This window comes from Pelodiscus sinensis, chromosome 29 (genome assembly GCF_052426305.1).
Source record: "Pelodiscus sinensis isolate ZL-2025 chromosome 29, ASM5242630v1, whole genome shotgun sequence".
Lineage (NCBI taxonomy): Eukaryota > Metazoa > Chordata > Testudines > Trionychidae > Pelodiscus > Pelodiscus sinensis.
This window is the reverse complement of record NC_143080.1, coordinates 16,535,701-16,548,877: the sequence shown is the minus strand read 5'-3', so window position 1 is coordinate 16,548,877 and position 13,177 is coordinate 16,535,701. Positions and strand designations below refer to the sequence as shown.

The window sequence follows — 13,177 nt, the reverse complement described above, 5'->3', positions numbered from 1 at the left end:
AAAAAGCTCGCCACCCGTGCAGAACTGCACGTTGCGCATGCGCAGTCAGTGCTGCGCAGCCGAGCCAGGCTAAAATTGTTGAGCCCTGCTCATTAAGTATGCAAATGAGCAGGGCTCAACAATTTTAGCCCGGCTCAGCTGCGCAGCACTGACTGCGCATGCGCAACGTGCAGTTCTGCACGGGTGGCGAGCACTGCAAATGAGGCACGGCAATATTCCATGCTTTGCCTCATTTGCATATTTCTTGCACACAAAAGCGCAATGTAAACATAGCCACAGACTTTAATGGAACTTCTGCTACTGCATCTTTTCATGCATTTCTTTGACATTTACATCATAACTGGTCAAATCCAACATCATGCATGAATTTAGGCTGTCTTCTGTCAATCTTATGGCAGGGGGTTATAGATGCAGGGGTACAGGAAACTGGGTTTGGGTGCATGGGTTGCTAAGGGCACATGGTTGCAGCGTGGGGGATGCAGGAGTATTATGGCAGGGGGCTGGAGATGTGGAGTGAGAAAGTAGAATGAATCAGAGTAAGGCCAGGTGTGCCTGCATGTAGCAGGAGCAGGAAGAGGGACATTAGGTGATAGACATAGGTTCCATTTAAGATTGTAAGTGAGACATTAACAGGAGATTGCTGAGGCTTAATAATGAAATGAGATACATGACTGACCGCAGGTAATCTTGTTAGTTTTGCACCCTTTTGTAATCTTTTGTTTCACACACTTTTTACCTGCAGAAATAAGGTGACTCAGGCATTGTTTGGGGAACTCACTTTCCTGTCCATATTGGCGAAGCGCTTTGCTAATAAACAGAGTGATCTACTAAATTGTGAGTCCCGAGTCTAACTTTGACTCTGGGTTGAGGTGTCTGAGGGACTCAGGGCAGGGGGGTTGGCTGTATGATGGACTCAGGGCACTGGGTTGAGGTGTGGGGTGCAAGAATATTATGGCAGAGAACTGAGGATGTGGGGGTGCAGGAGTCTGGGGATGTGGGATATGAGGGGATCAGAGCAGGGGCTCAGGTGTATGATGGCTCAGGGTTGACGTGTGAGAGGGTTAAGGAGTGTTAAGACACTATGGCCAGATGGGGCAGGGCTTCAACGGGGGGCTTCTTGGACAGGATTAATTTTTAAATAAAGTAAAATATCACGTCCAACACAAAAGGTTTCAACATTGTCTTTATTTATGGCAGGGGTGAGGAACCTTTGTTGGGTCGGGGCCACTGAGTTTGGGTGAAGAAGGCAGTTGTGACCCGAGGCACAGGATTGGGGAGCAGGAGTTTGGATTGTGATCTAGGGCAGAGGACTAGGGTGCAGGGTCTGGGAGGGGTTATGGGCTAAAGAGGGGGACAGAATGCTGGGGGGGAAGGAAAGGGCAGGGGTGCCAGAGGCAGGCTCTGACCAGGAGACTTACCAGTGAGACTCCAGGTCAGTAGCCCAGCATGTTTCTCAGGAGCCTGTTTTGCCCCCACAATGAATTCCAGAGTCATGTGCTCTGTGAATAAGAGTCTAAGGGGAGAGAGAATTGGTGCTTTGTGTGCGAGTCTTGAAACAGGCAGCTTCCATTGGCCAGAAACCAGCCAATGGGATTGTGCTGGGGGTGGGTACAGTACTCCCCCCTCCCACTTTGTGGAAAAACAAACAGCCTGGCAGCCGCTTTTCTGAGCAGCATGCAGGGACAGAAAAGGCAGAGGATTCTGCTGTGTTCATAGGTCAGATTGTTTTGCCCAGGTCTGGTGTAGCACCAGCACAGGCTCCCTCGTGCAGGGGGGCACAAGGGAGGGCTGGGCTCCAGCTTCAGAAGACCCATATCTAGCTCCCTATTAAGCCATAGTGTGCCAGCCTGTGTTATTAGCTCTGGCAGGCTTTTTCACTGTTACATTAACTGGATCCTGTAAGGAGGAAGCAGAACCACGGAACAGGGATAGGAAGAGGTGGGTGAGTGGACATTAAGACCCAATGAAGCCCCACATTTTGGGGTGCCCTAAGCAACTGTGTAGTCTGCATATAGTAAAGATGGCACTGTCTTTATGTCTATCACTACAAGCTATGCGTTCTAATCCCTTATTATTGTAGCTCACATCTGAGTTCTGTCCAATTTAGCAGTATCCTTATTGAATTTTGGATACCAAAAATGGAGGGGATTCCTGCAGCCATTGCACCAGTGTCCAATACAGAGATAAAATAACTAGGACAATCAAGAGATAAGAAATTAAACGTGTGTGTTGTTAATCAATAATAGAATTCTATTTAAATATTTTTGATGTCTTCTACATTTTCAAATATATTGTTTTCAATTACAACATAGAATACAAAGTGTAGAATACTCACTTTATAAATATTTTACCTACTATATACTTTAGAGAGTTTGTCTGATCAAGAACTCCTCCTAAATAGTAAGACGGGGTGGGCAATAATTTTTGATTTGGGGCCACTCCAAGAATTTGGTAAGTGTTCAAAGGCCACTCTGTTCTATGATATAAGAGGAGGCATGGGGTCTGAGATGGAGGTTGAGTGCAGAAGGGAGCTTGGGGTAAGGGAATGAGGTGCAGGAGTGTGGACTCTGGGAGATTGTGACCTGGGGCAGAGGACTGGGGTGCAGGAGGGAGTACAGGGTCTGCAAGGGAGTATGGGTGGAGGAGAAGATTCTGACCTGGAGGAACGATGTAGGAAGGGGTTCAGAGTCTGGGAGGGGGATGTAACCTGGGACAGGAGTACAGGGATTTGGAATGTGAAGGGGGCAGAAGATTGGGGTGCAGTCTGGGAAGGGATTGTGACCTGGGGCACCGTTGAGACATCTGGTTGAGCTACAGGAATGGCTGCAATTGAAGTTCAGTAGGAACAGCTGCCTGAGGCTGCTGCTGTTCCTACTGAATAGTTTGCTAAAATACTGTCTCTGGACACCTTCACCCACCCAGCGCCCGACACCCCGTCACTCCATCTACCAACCTCTAGCATTTTGCCCATTTACCACCTATCCAACTTCAGCTCCACAAAAACATGGCAGGCCCCAGCTGCTAGTGAGAACCCAGTCTCCATTCAGAGAGGTGGGTGTACAGTTACACTTGGCTCCCAGGCAAGCCCACAGCCTTCTCCAGTGACTGGAACATGAGCAATTCCATGCAACTGACTCAGAAGCCAGGCATCATTTCTGTTGATTAGCTGGGTAAGGAGGGAGGGAATTTCACCTGAAGTGCAAGGACGTTAATTGCCATTTCAGGTCGATCCTGATCAATGTTCCAACATGGGCAAATTGCCAGCTCCAGAGCAGCCAGCATCACTACAGCTGCCTTGGTAACATTGTTCAGGCACAATAAAGGTGATAGCTTTAGTTATTGTCCTCCTTTAGTCACTATTAACCAAGCCCCAAGAGTTTTCATTAGGGACAGTGAAAGAGGAGTGATTAAGGCAGTAGGGAAATGAACACAATTTGCACCTCCACTTCAAAAGAAAAAAAGATTAACAATGATGTAAGGGGTAAAAGGAGCCTGGAGTCTAGTTTTGTTTTTAAAATAACCTGCTGCTGAGAACTCTAGAAGCAGCACTTGTTGCCATGCAGAGAGCACACTGCAGCTGGTGCCAAGCAGGGTATTAACACAGAGAGCATGAGGGGGATTTATTGCAGGGATTCTTCCCCCACAAAAAGGGAAGAGAAAGTCTCCTTAGTAAAATAGACCTCTTATCCAAGGTCAGGGAAGAACTTCAGTTTCAAAAGATTTTATTTTCAAACTACTGCTTCAATCCAAAATAGAAGGGGACAGATTAAAACTAAAGTAAAAGTGGCATCTGTGTCCATCTCCACTCTTTGCTTCCCTCCCAAATTGCTGGAGGGCAGCTACATATGGAGTTAGACTAAAACCCAGAAAACTGAGCTCTGAATGTACCATAATGATACAAATGTGCAGCTTGTTTGGAAAGCTGTCCTATCTTCCTAGGAGATGAACCTTGCCATGTAAGGTACAGCACTGCAAATTACACTCCCCAGTGTGCCCACAGAACAAATCCAAGCAGACTCAAGCTGTAGTTAGTATAGACACTTTCTTTTCAGCAACAGACCTAGTGCTACCCCCAGTGAGACCTAAGCAGCCCTACTGATTCCACAGAACTTGAGGTCATACATTGGCATAAACCTCCCCTGACTGCAGCAGCTGCCCCTTCTTCTTTGCATCTTTTTTCTTGAAGGCTTCAAGTCCACACAAGAAAGGGCTGGACCAACTTTTTTATTTTCTCAGCTGCTCTGATGTGTTCCTTGCTTGATATTGTGCTTCAACAGCATTATCATGTGCTCAGGCAGATGAAAGGAAGGACTAGAAATCTAGAGTGCTCATGAGCAGGAACAATGAGAAGCATGGAGTATTCAGACAGACAGAAAATGAAAACAGCTCAGGGACTCTGTGTTTTTTCTCCTTCCCCTGCAGAATGGACTAAAGGGATCATCTGGTCACAACTCACCTGATCAGTTCCTGTCATTACACAAGCTCTGGGCATTGCTAGTATTTCAGTTTCTTCTGTTCTCTGCCTAGGGCACACAATGACACAGCCTCCCCTGACTGAAATAATTTAGTCAATGCATGAAGATCAACAATGTGATATACAGCAGGTTACTCACACTGTCTGTATGAGTAGGTAGCAGATACTTTAGTTGCAAGTCTTTAACTCATTGCTGAAACCAGTTTACTTACCCACAATGAGACATTTAAGTTTTGATGAAAAACTAAGTCCTCATTTCTAATTTTCAATAAGCTATCTACTGCTGTAGAATGCAAAGCACAGAAACTCACCCACTGCACTGGGGGAGAGGAATGCAGTACTGTTTAGGGATTTGTTTTGTTTTTTCAACAAGATACCATTGCATCAGTTACAGAAAACTACCTGAGTCCCCAGACACACAAAAGATCTATTATGGCAGCTTTTCAGCATGATCAAAGGACACCTGGAAATGCTCCTAGATTTCTCCAGAAATCTGGGGGCAGAAGCACCAGTGAAGGTTATTTAAAGTGGCCTCCTCCCAAGTTTTGGATATAACTATTTTGTGACAGAAGCCCGTCACTTGGAAGAAGAAGAATGGTGATAATAAAATGAGACACGGCATTTAAAAGTGGGTAAAGTTCAGCTGTCATGTCTCACCCAGTTGTTTCTGCCAATTCCTTCAGATGCAAAGATGCTTTTCAGAGTTGACAGGCCGCAGGGGAATATGCAAAGGATATCCCCTCCTCCAAGGACAGGAATTTTATTTCTGGGCCAAAAATTTTAGACCAGATTTTCCCCCTTCCACCCTCTCCATCCCATTGCCTGTAAATCTGTATCTCCGATGTGGTGGGTGAGATGCATGTTATTAGCCAGACTGGGAAGGGATGGTGTCCCAGCCCTCTGTTTGCCAAAAGCTGGGAATAGGTGACAGGGGAGGTTACATCTGGATGGCTACATCTGTTCTGTTTATTCCCTTCGGGGCACTTGGCACTGGCCACTATTGAAGACTTCTTCTGGTGCAGAAAGAGCCACATTGGGTTAAAAACATTGGTACTTTAGGAAAGGAACTAGTGGAGGCAGCTGTGATCAAGCAATGTCCCCACCTCTGCAGAGGGGACTGTTTCCATTCGGGAACCATGGAACACACACTGCGCTCCTCTCCATGCAGGTATGTTCTGCAGAGCAGGTGCCTTTTGGGTTCAGTGATGTCCTCACAAGGACTCTGGTGTGGCAACATCTCAAAGAAACTACCAGCACTGAGAAGGCGCATAATACTTTTCCTTACAGTTCTTACTTATCTCCACCCTCCTCCCCCTCCAGACAGACAAAAAGAGCCCAAAGGTTACCACAGCCATTCCCAGGAGTAGCACTGATCAAAAATATTCATTGCATAAGGCTCCTGTGAAGCCAAATTCTGATGCATACAGGCAACAGGCTAACAGCATTAAGGGCTGGGCTCCTATTTCCAGTTATGACATTCTCTGCCACATGTACTTCCCTCTGCACAGTCCATGTGTGATTAAATCTGAGTGCCACTTGGGATACACTGCAGTTTACAGGGCAGGAGTAGCCCAAAGGTCACAGTGAACTAGGCAGTACATTTGGGGAGAGCAGTCTGTCTTCATCCAAATGGTCATCTCCTCTGTCTCTAGTGATCAGCTCACGTCAGGTACTGCACCACAAGGAACATGACCACACAGCTCAAGAGCATTCCGCCAATCATGAAGTATTTGTCCTGGAAGGCCCGCTTCTCAATCAGTCGCATCACTGTGTTTGATAAGCCCAGCATGTTGGCAACATCTAGGATTTTCTTGTGAGTGCCCTGAGGGTGACATGGAGTAAAAAAAAACAAAACTATTAGCTTTGTGACCTGGCACTTCTCACACCACATGTCAAAGACACTTACAGCTTTAAAGACAAGCATCAGCCTATTTGATACCCACATAGAGGAGAGAGCTCCCCACCAACTAACAATTCTCGCCACTCAAGAGGGAACAGGGTGCTTGGGAATCAACCAACTGAGATAGATCATACCCCAAAAATCAAGAAAGGACATGAGATCCAAGGTCCAGAATGAAGGCTCCAGAAGAACACACCACAGTTTGGATCTCACAGACACTGTGCTCTGCTCCAAGAAGATGTTAAGGGAACCATCTCAGAGAACTTCTGGGCAGCGACACAGATATACGATCGGACAAGTACATGCAAGATTTCAGTCAGACATAACTCTGCCATTTAGCCTGTTCCTCCTAGACTGATGGATGGCCAGTGCCAGGAGGCTGACAAGATCTTGTGGGGCCATTGACAGGATGTGTGAAAATGAAAAGGTGAAAGAAATGCAGCCAGAACCTTAGCATGCGGTTCTGGAGAAGATAAAAGAGGGCCTGCAACTTAGTCCATCATGGCTGGTATATCCCCGGGACTTGCTCTTGCTGCTGAAGGAGCAGATATGGGGATGTCTGTATAATGCACCAGCCACACCCCCCATGCTCACAACTACGTGAAGTAGCCACCAATGTATTCCTGGAGAGCCCTGGAACTGGAGTGAAGGGGGAAAGTAACTTGTGTCACTGAGAATCTCTGCCAGTGTAAGATGACAGTAAGCTCTACCACCCGATATTGGGTGGGACTGAAGAACAAGGAAGTAACCGACCATGGTGATAGCAGTTTTAGATATGAACCATACTGAGACCAAAACAACTGTCTGATAGTAACCAGGGATGTAAAACTAGGTTCTTGCCCACATGGCTCTCAGGGAGGAGGCTTCACTGCCCTGCTGCAATGTAGCTACCTCCCCAGGAGCTGGCTGAGTGCCAGATACCATTAACCAATAAGCATTAGTTTATCAGTTTAATGCAAAGGTGGGAACTTTTTTGGGTTGGGGGATGCTGACCCATGGAAAACCCCCACACATCAAACCCTCAGACACGTCCTCTGACTGAGGGCCCTCCTCTGATTGAGGGGGGCCCAGGCTAGTAGATTTTGCATGCTCCAGCCCTGCAGTGGGGTGGCCGTGGGGCTGGAGCGCCAGTATGGGGGCCACATCCAGCCCCCGGGCCTTCGGTTCCCCCACCCCTGATTTAACAGTTAGTCAGTTACACTCTAACATCCCTAGAAGACAGCTTGAATCACACAGTGTCCCAAAGAAAAGCAATGTCAAAACATTTAAAAAGCAATTAAGGAATTCTCCCCACATTTAGCTGGGACTTTTGAAAGCTGGCATAACATAACAAGTTTGTAAGTGTTAAACTCTAAGGCTACGTTTACACTACATGCTTCTTGTGCAAGAAGCCTTTTGCGAAAGAGTTTTTGCACAAAAGGTTCTTGTGCAAGACCATGTCCACACCTCAAAAACACATCGCAAAAGCACCTGTGCTTTTTCCCATAGGGGTTTCTTGCACAAGAAACCTCTCTGGAGCATCGACACTTGCCTTCTTGCGCAATAGCTGTAGCACTAAAAGCAGTTATGCCTCAGAGAAGGAGGTTTACCTACGGCAGAAAAAGCCCTCTGTTCTGCCGTTTAACTGCCCATTTAATTGTGCAAGAGCTCATTTGAGGTGTGGATGCTCCAGAGGTTTTTGCACAAAAACCTTGTAGTGTAGACGTAGCCTAAATGTTAACCCAGAAATACCATGCTGAGGCCTTTTGGATTCAAATGAGATTATGAAAAAATGAGCTTGTACCCTTCCTCTGCACCAACCAGGTTTCACTGATCATTCTCTCTCATATCCTATGACAAAGGGTTAACTTTGTATCTTTGAGCTGCTGTCATATTTGAACAGAGCCTGAAATAGTCTTTCAAGTAAGGGACAATGGCTTACTAATCAAGGAACATCAAGATATATGGCACCTCTCAAAGAAATTCAGACAGAGATACTGTTCAGATCTGCTGACTCAGACAGCATCTTTATCACAAATTTTTAAAAAATAAATACAATTACTTTGCAACAGCCTTAATATAAGTAGTTGAAAGATCTTTCCAGCCATTAAGTGCATTATTTCCCCATTTTACAGATGGGGATGAAAAGGGAAAGTGACTTGATCAATGTCCCGCAGCAAATCAACAGAACAGCTGTAGAATACCAAGGGCCCTGATTCCTTGTGTCTTCCCCTGTTAAAGCATCCTGTCTCAAAAAGTTATTTCAAGTAATTGTCTGTCTTCCTAAAATGAAAACAAATTTCTAGGATTTGAATTTACATGTCAGTTGTAGTGCAGGACTGTCCTTGCCCAGCATTCTGAATCTGAAGTGCTGGGTTTAAACAAACCAAGGGGTGTCTATTATGCCTGGTCACCATAAATGAAGAAAATTGGGGTCTTTTTGGTAAATATGCCCCCACCTTTAGTGTCATTCTCTGGTCCCTCAGCCCCTGCAGGATGCTGGTCCCACTGCCAATAAGATCATCCATGCCATGATGGGCATTCTGGAGGGATTCATTAAACTGCAATGTTTCGTCGATCGGTATGGTCGTGTCAGAGTCCTGTGGGGAAATGCAGTTTCTTGGTTACCTCTCCCGCTTGCTCAGTCACACTCCCCATTACTGTGTCTCCCCCTACAGAACTGTTTGATCCTGAATGGAGGAGAGAAATCTTGGGGGAAAACTGTTTTGTTTTTAAGGGAATGAACTATACAGATATAATGGCATCAACACTAGGCTCATCTGAGCCAATTTCCTAAGCTAGCAATGTTTGAGGGGGGGTTGTTTAAAGAGGTCAGAGTCGGTCTAACTGTTCTCTGAGTGAAAAAGGAGAAGATTCAGGCTAAAGCTGGATGCTTTTGAAAATTTCACTCTAAGGCCACATTGAGTATGGCACTACAATAAAGAACACTGAATGGACCACTAAGAAGCAGGAAGATTTATAGCAGTCACTTGATCATGTTCTGTAATCCACATGGGGAGGATTGCTGCTAGCAAAGGGCTCTTTAAAAAACACAGAGACATAAGATGCAATGGCTGAAATATGAAGCTGACAGAACAAAGGCATACATTTTTAACAGCAATGGTGATAACCATTGGAACACACTGCTCTAGGACTCCTAGAATATCTCTTAGCAAAAAACTCAAAAACCTGGGCCTGACATAGGAGTAACTTGGTCCTGCTGTGGGAAAGGTGATTACAATGGTTCCTTCTGACCCTTAAAAATATATTTTAAAAAAACCAAACCCCCCCCCACTATGAATCATGTTTTCTCTGGACATAAATCAGATAAAAAAAGCCAGGCAATAAGCAGTGAGCCATGACAGAGATCATGCACTCCCATCTTGTGTACCCCCTGTGGCACAGTAAAAAATGTATATGGGAAGACTTTTGTACTGTGAATGGCAACAGTAGCATCCTATTTTATTCTAATGGGGACAGGGACGGCCCGTGGCTATAGGCGGACTCAGCCACTGCGCCCGATGATGACATCACAGGGGCGCCCAGGGCACCCGCCAATGACGTCAGTCCATTGATGGCCCTGCAGGCGGGGGTGCCGATCACACGTTTCACCAGGGGCGCCAGCTGCCGCAGCCGGCCTCAGACTGCTACTGAATGGCGAACATGTGAGAACTAATTAATAGCATAGACTCCTGAGAATACCATATAGCTTTATTGTGTAGGCTTTTGGCGTCACACTTGTCCAGAGTGGATTCCAATGATTATCACAGAGATACAGGCTGAACCTCTCCAGTCTGGCACCCTAGAGACCGGACTGGTGCTGAACCAGAGAATTTGCTGAACCACAGGATGTCAATATTGTCTAGCAGCATTACCAACATTTCCATTACTTACTGGACTCTTAGAAGACATTTAGGGGTAAATTAGAGCTAAATAACAGCACTAAACCCAGAGAGCTAGGACTGGTGGCTGTAAACAGACTTTATGGGTCCGTGAGAAATTCAGCCACACCAATGGTAAATACACATCTGGCTAACTTAAATCATGCTGGACCACGGATGTTGCCATACCAGAGTGCCGGACTAGAGAGGTTCAACCCATACATTAATACAGTGCTGAGCATGCTTAAAATGTATTTGTCATGTGACTACACCTTTCTTCTGTAATAAAAAACAAAACAAAACAAAGGGTTTAGTTTCAGTTAAGATTCTCTTCAGTCAATGGAGAAAGAAGCTGTTTACTAGCAAAGGCATCCCTTAACCAACCATTTATTAAGCACTGGGTTTCAATTAAATATTCATGGCTTTGAAGAAGGAGCCCAACTCCACATTGCTTAGTAATCAGTCTAATGGATTATTATTATCCCATGAGTGCATTACATTTCAGAACAAAACAACCTCAATTTCCAATGCAAAAAAATAAAATTAAATTAAAAAAATAATAATTCAGACTATCTTTATACATCACAAATCATCAAGAAGAGTGCATAAACCTAATTTTTTCCTGTTTAATTAGAACAACATAATGCTAATTCTATAAAATCATGCTGTTTCTACAGGATAGTGCAGCAGAAGCTTTAAGAAAAAAATGTAATTTAAATATCTGTAAATCAAACATTCAAAACAATGTTGTGGTCTTCAAGAGTCTTTTTTCCATCCCGGTGAGCTTGGTTCAGTTTGGTTACATACCTATCTCACATATTTTTTCTTAACACAACTATGTAAGATATTATGGGTAGCAGAAAAAACAGAAATTGTAGATCACAAGCCATCTCAACATTTTCAGGAACTTTAAAGTCCCAAAGGGAAACTCTCCATATTCCAGTATGCACCTGACAGCCCTGTGTACAGGTAAGGTTAACTCTTAATTAGTTTCCTCTTCTGTGGATTTTTCACAAAATCAATGACAGAAAAATACAATTGTAAAGATATAAGAATTTGCAGGGGAACTCAACAGAAATTATAGCATCCAAACCTGTAGCTTTTTAAAACTGACTAGATTTCACGTTGGAATAATTATCTAACTTTATCTATCTTTGCGGTGACCAATTAAAAAGCTAAATCCTAGAAAGGTGCATTTAGATTGGCCTTGCCCAACTGTCATGAAAATGTAACAGCTCAGCTCTACATTTTGCTTGCCCCCCTTTTATAACAGTGAATAAGGACAGGAAAAATCAACAATATTTTATTTGTCTGACAAAAAGTTACTGGTCCTGGGCTAGTAGGAGCAGAAATCTGGAAGGATGACCTAACTATTTTGCTCAGAACAGAATTCCCCTTCATGTTCACATGGTGGTTCTCATCACGCAGCAGCGGAGAACTATTTAATATTTAAAAGCAGCATTTGAGTGTCTAAAGGGCAGTTGCCATCTTGCAAGACAGTTATACTTATGGCAGAAGGAGATGGGGGACTCTATAGACAGACTTAAGCCTGCTGTTCCTACCTAATTCTTGTTTGAATCAGAAAAGCTTCTGCACTAATGCCACATAGAAAGGCTCTTCCAACTGCATAATCTCACTCCAGACAAATGAGAAATAACTGGCACTGAAGTGAGTCAAATGCACTTTCCAAACACGATGCAGTTCAAATACTGTCCTTATAGGACATTTCAAAGCCTATCTGTGTTGCTGTTGTGGAGTGCTTACTTAAACTCCTGAACTGGAAATAACCTGTACATTTTAAATAATGAGGCTAATTAATCATTGGGACAATTTACGGTGGATTCTCCATCATTGGAAATGTCTAAATCCAGATTAGATGATTTTCTAAATGATATGCTCTAGTTCAAACAGGAATTATTTTGGGAAAGTAGCATAATATGAGTTATAGAAGAGGGCAGGTTAGATCAGCGGTTTTCAAACTTTTTTCTCATGACCCAGTTGAAGAAAACTGTTAATGCCCTTGACCCAACATAATTATATCTTTTGATAAGAGCAAAATTCTGGGGTGAGTCTGGGAATGAGTAGTTTGGAGTGCAGGGAGGAGGCTTGGGTTTGGGGCAGATGACTGGGGCACGAGGTTGGGCACAGACTTACTTCCAGCAACTCACAATGAGCAGAGCAACAGTCAACAGGAGTGTGTAGCTAGTGCTCAGAGGGAGGGCAATACATGGAGCCCCATGGCCCCCTGCTTAGGAGCTGGACCTACTGCTGGCCATTTCTGGGTGCAGTGTGGTCTGTGGTGCCAGAACAGACCGAAAGCCTGTCTTCACACCCCCACTAATCACCTGGTCACCTTACAGTAAAGGGACCCAGTGCCTGCCATTCCACGACCCAGTACTGGGTCTTGATCTGTACTTTGAAAATCACTGGGTTAGATCACAGTGATCTCTTTTGGCCACCAAACTTATGAATCATTGCAATAAGCATAACAGGACTGATCCTTTCTAGAGAAAACCTCTCTCTTTTGTTGTTGCTGTCCAACAGTTTTAGCTTTGCTTTTAGGAAGTTGCCTTTCACCCAAATCCATTGTTTTCCTTTTCTAACTTCATAAACATTTGCATCACCTGACAGTAAAAGCTTTATCATCTAATCAGGTGCCCCTCCCCCTCCATCTTCTCCCTAAAACTTGATATAAAGCAGCCTCATTGCTTGGCTGTCCCCAGTTAGAGCAAGGGATATTTACATTAGCAGTGAAAGTGCGTGCCAAGAGCTCCTCTCGCTGTTTCTCCTGCTGCTCCCGAATGTAACGGCGATGCTGAAAGTTCCTCAGTGCAGTCTGCAGGTGCTGGACATCATATTTCAGCTGGTCAACTCGGCTAGAAAGAACCAATGAGAGGAAGACTATGACCTGGCTTCCCAACAGGGGCGGCCTGTGCCTATAAC

General features: G+C 44.7%; 1 protein-coding gene across 3 annotated transcripts in view; it reads right to left on the bottom strand.

The window, feature by feature from the left end:
* Positions 1-5,838: 5,838 nt before the first annotated feature.
* The window catches only part of GOSR2 (golgi SNAP receptor complex member 2), a 29,395-nt gene continuing 22,056 nt past the window's right edge, over positions 5,839-13,177 (bottom strand). For 2 of the 3 annotated variants that reach the window (XM_075911462.2, XM_075911463.1), the window contains exons 4-6: positions 12,978-13,110; positions 8,813-8,953; positions 5,839-6,296 (exon numbers count right to left, since the gene is read on the bottom strand). In XM_075911462.2, coding sequence (XP_075767577.1) covers positions 6,135-6,296; positions 8,813-8,953; positions 12,978-13,110 — 436 coding nt within the window. In that variant the 3' untranslated portion in view covers positions 5,839-6,134. The remainder of the gene's footprint in view (positions 6,297-8,812; positions 8,954-12,977; positions 13,111-13,177) is intronic. The other variant, XM_075911464.2, reaches the window with a different exon arrangement.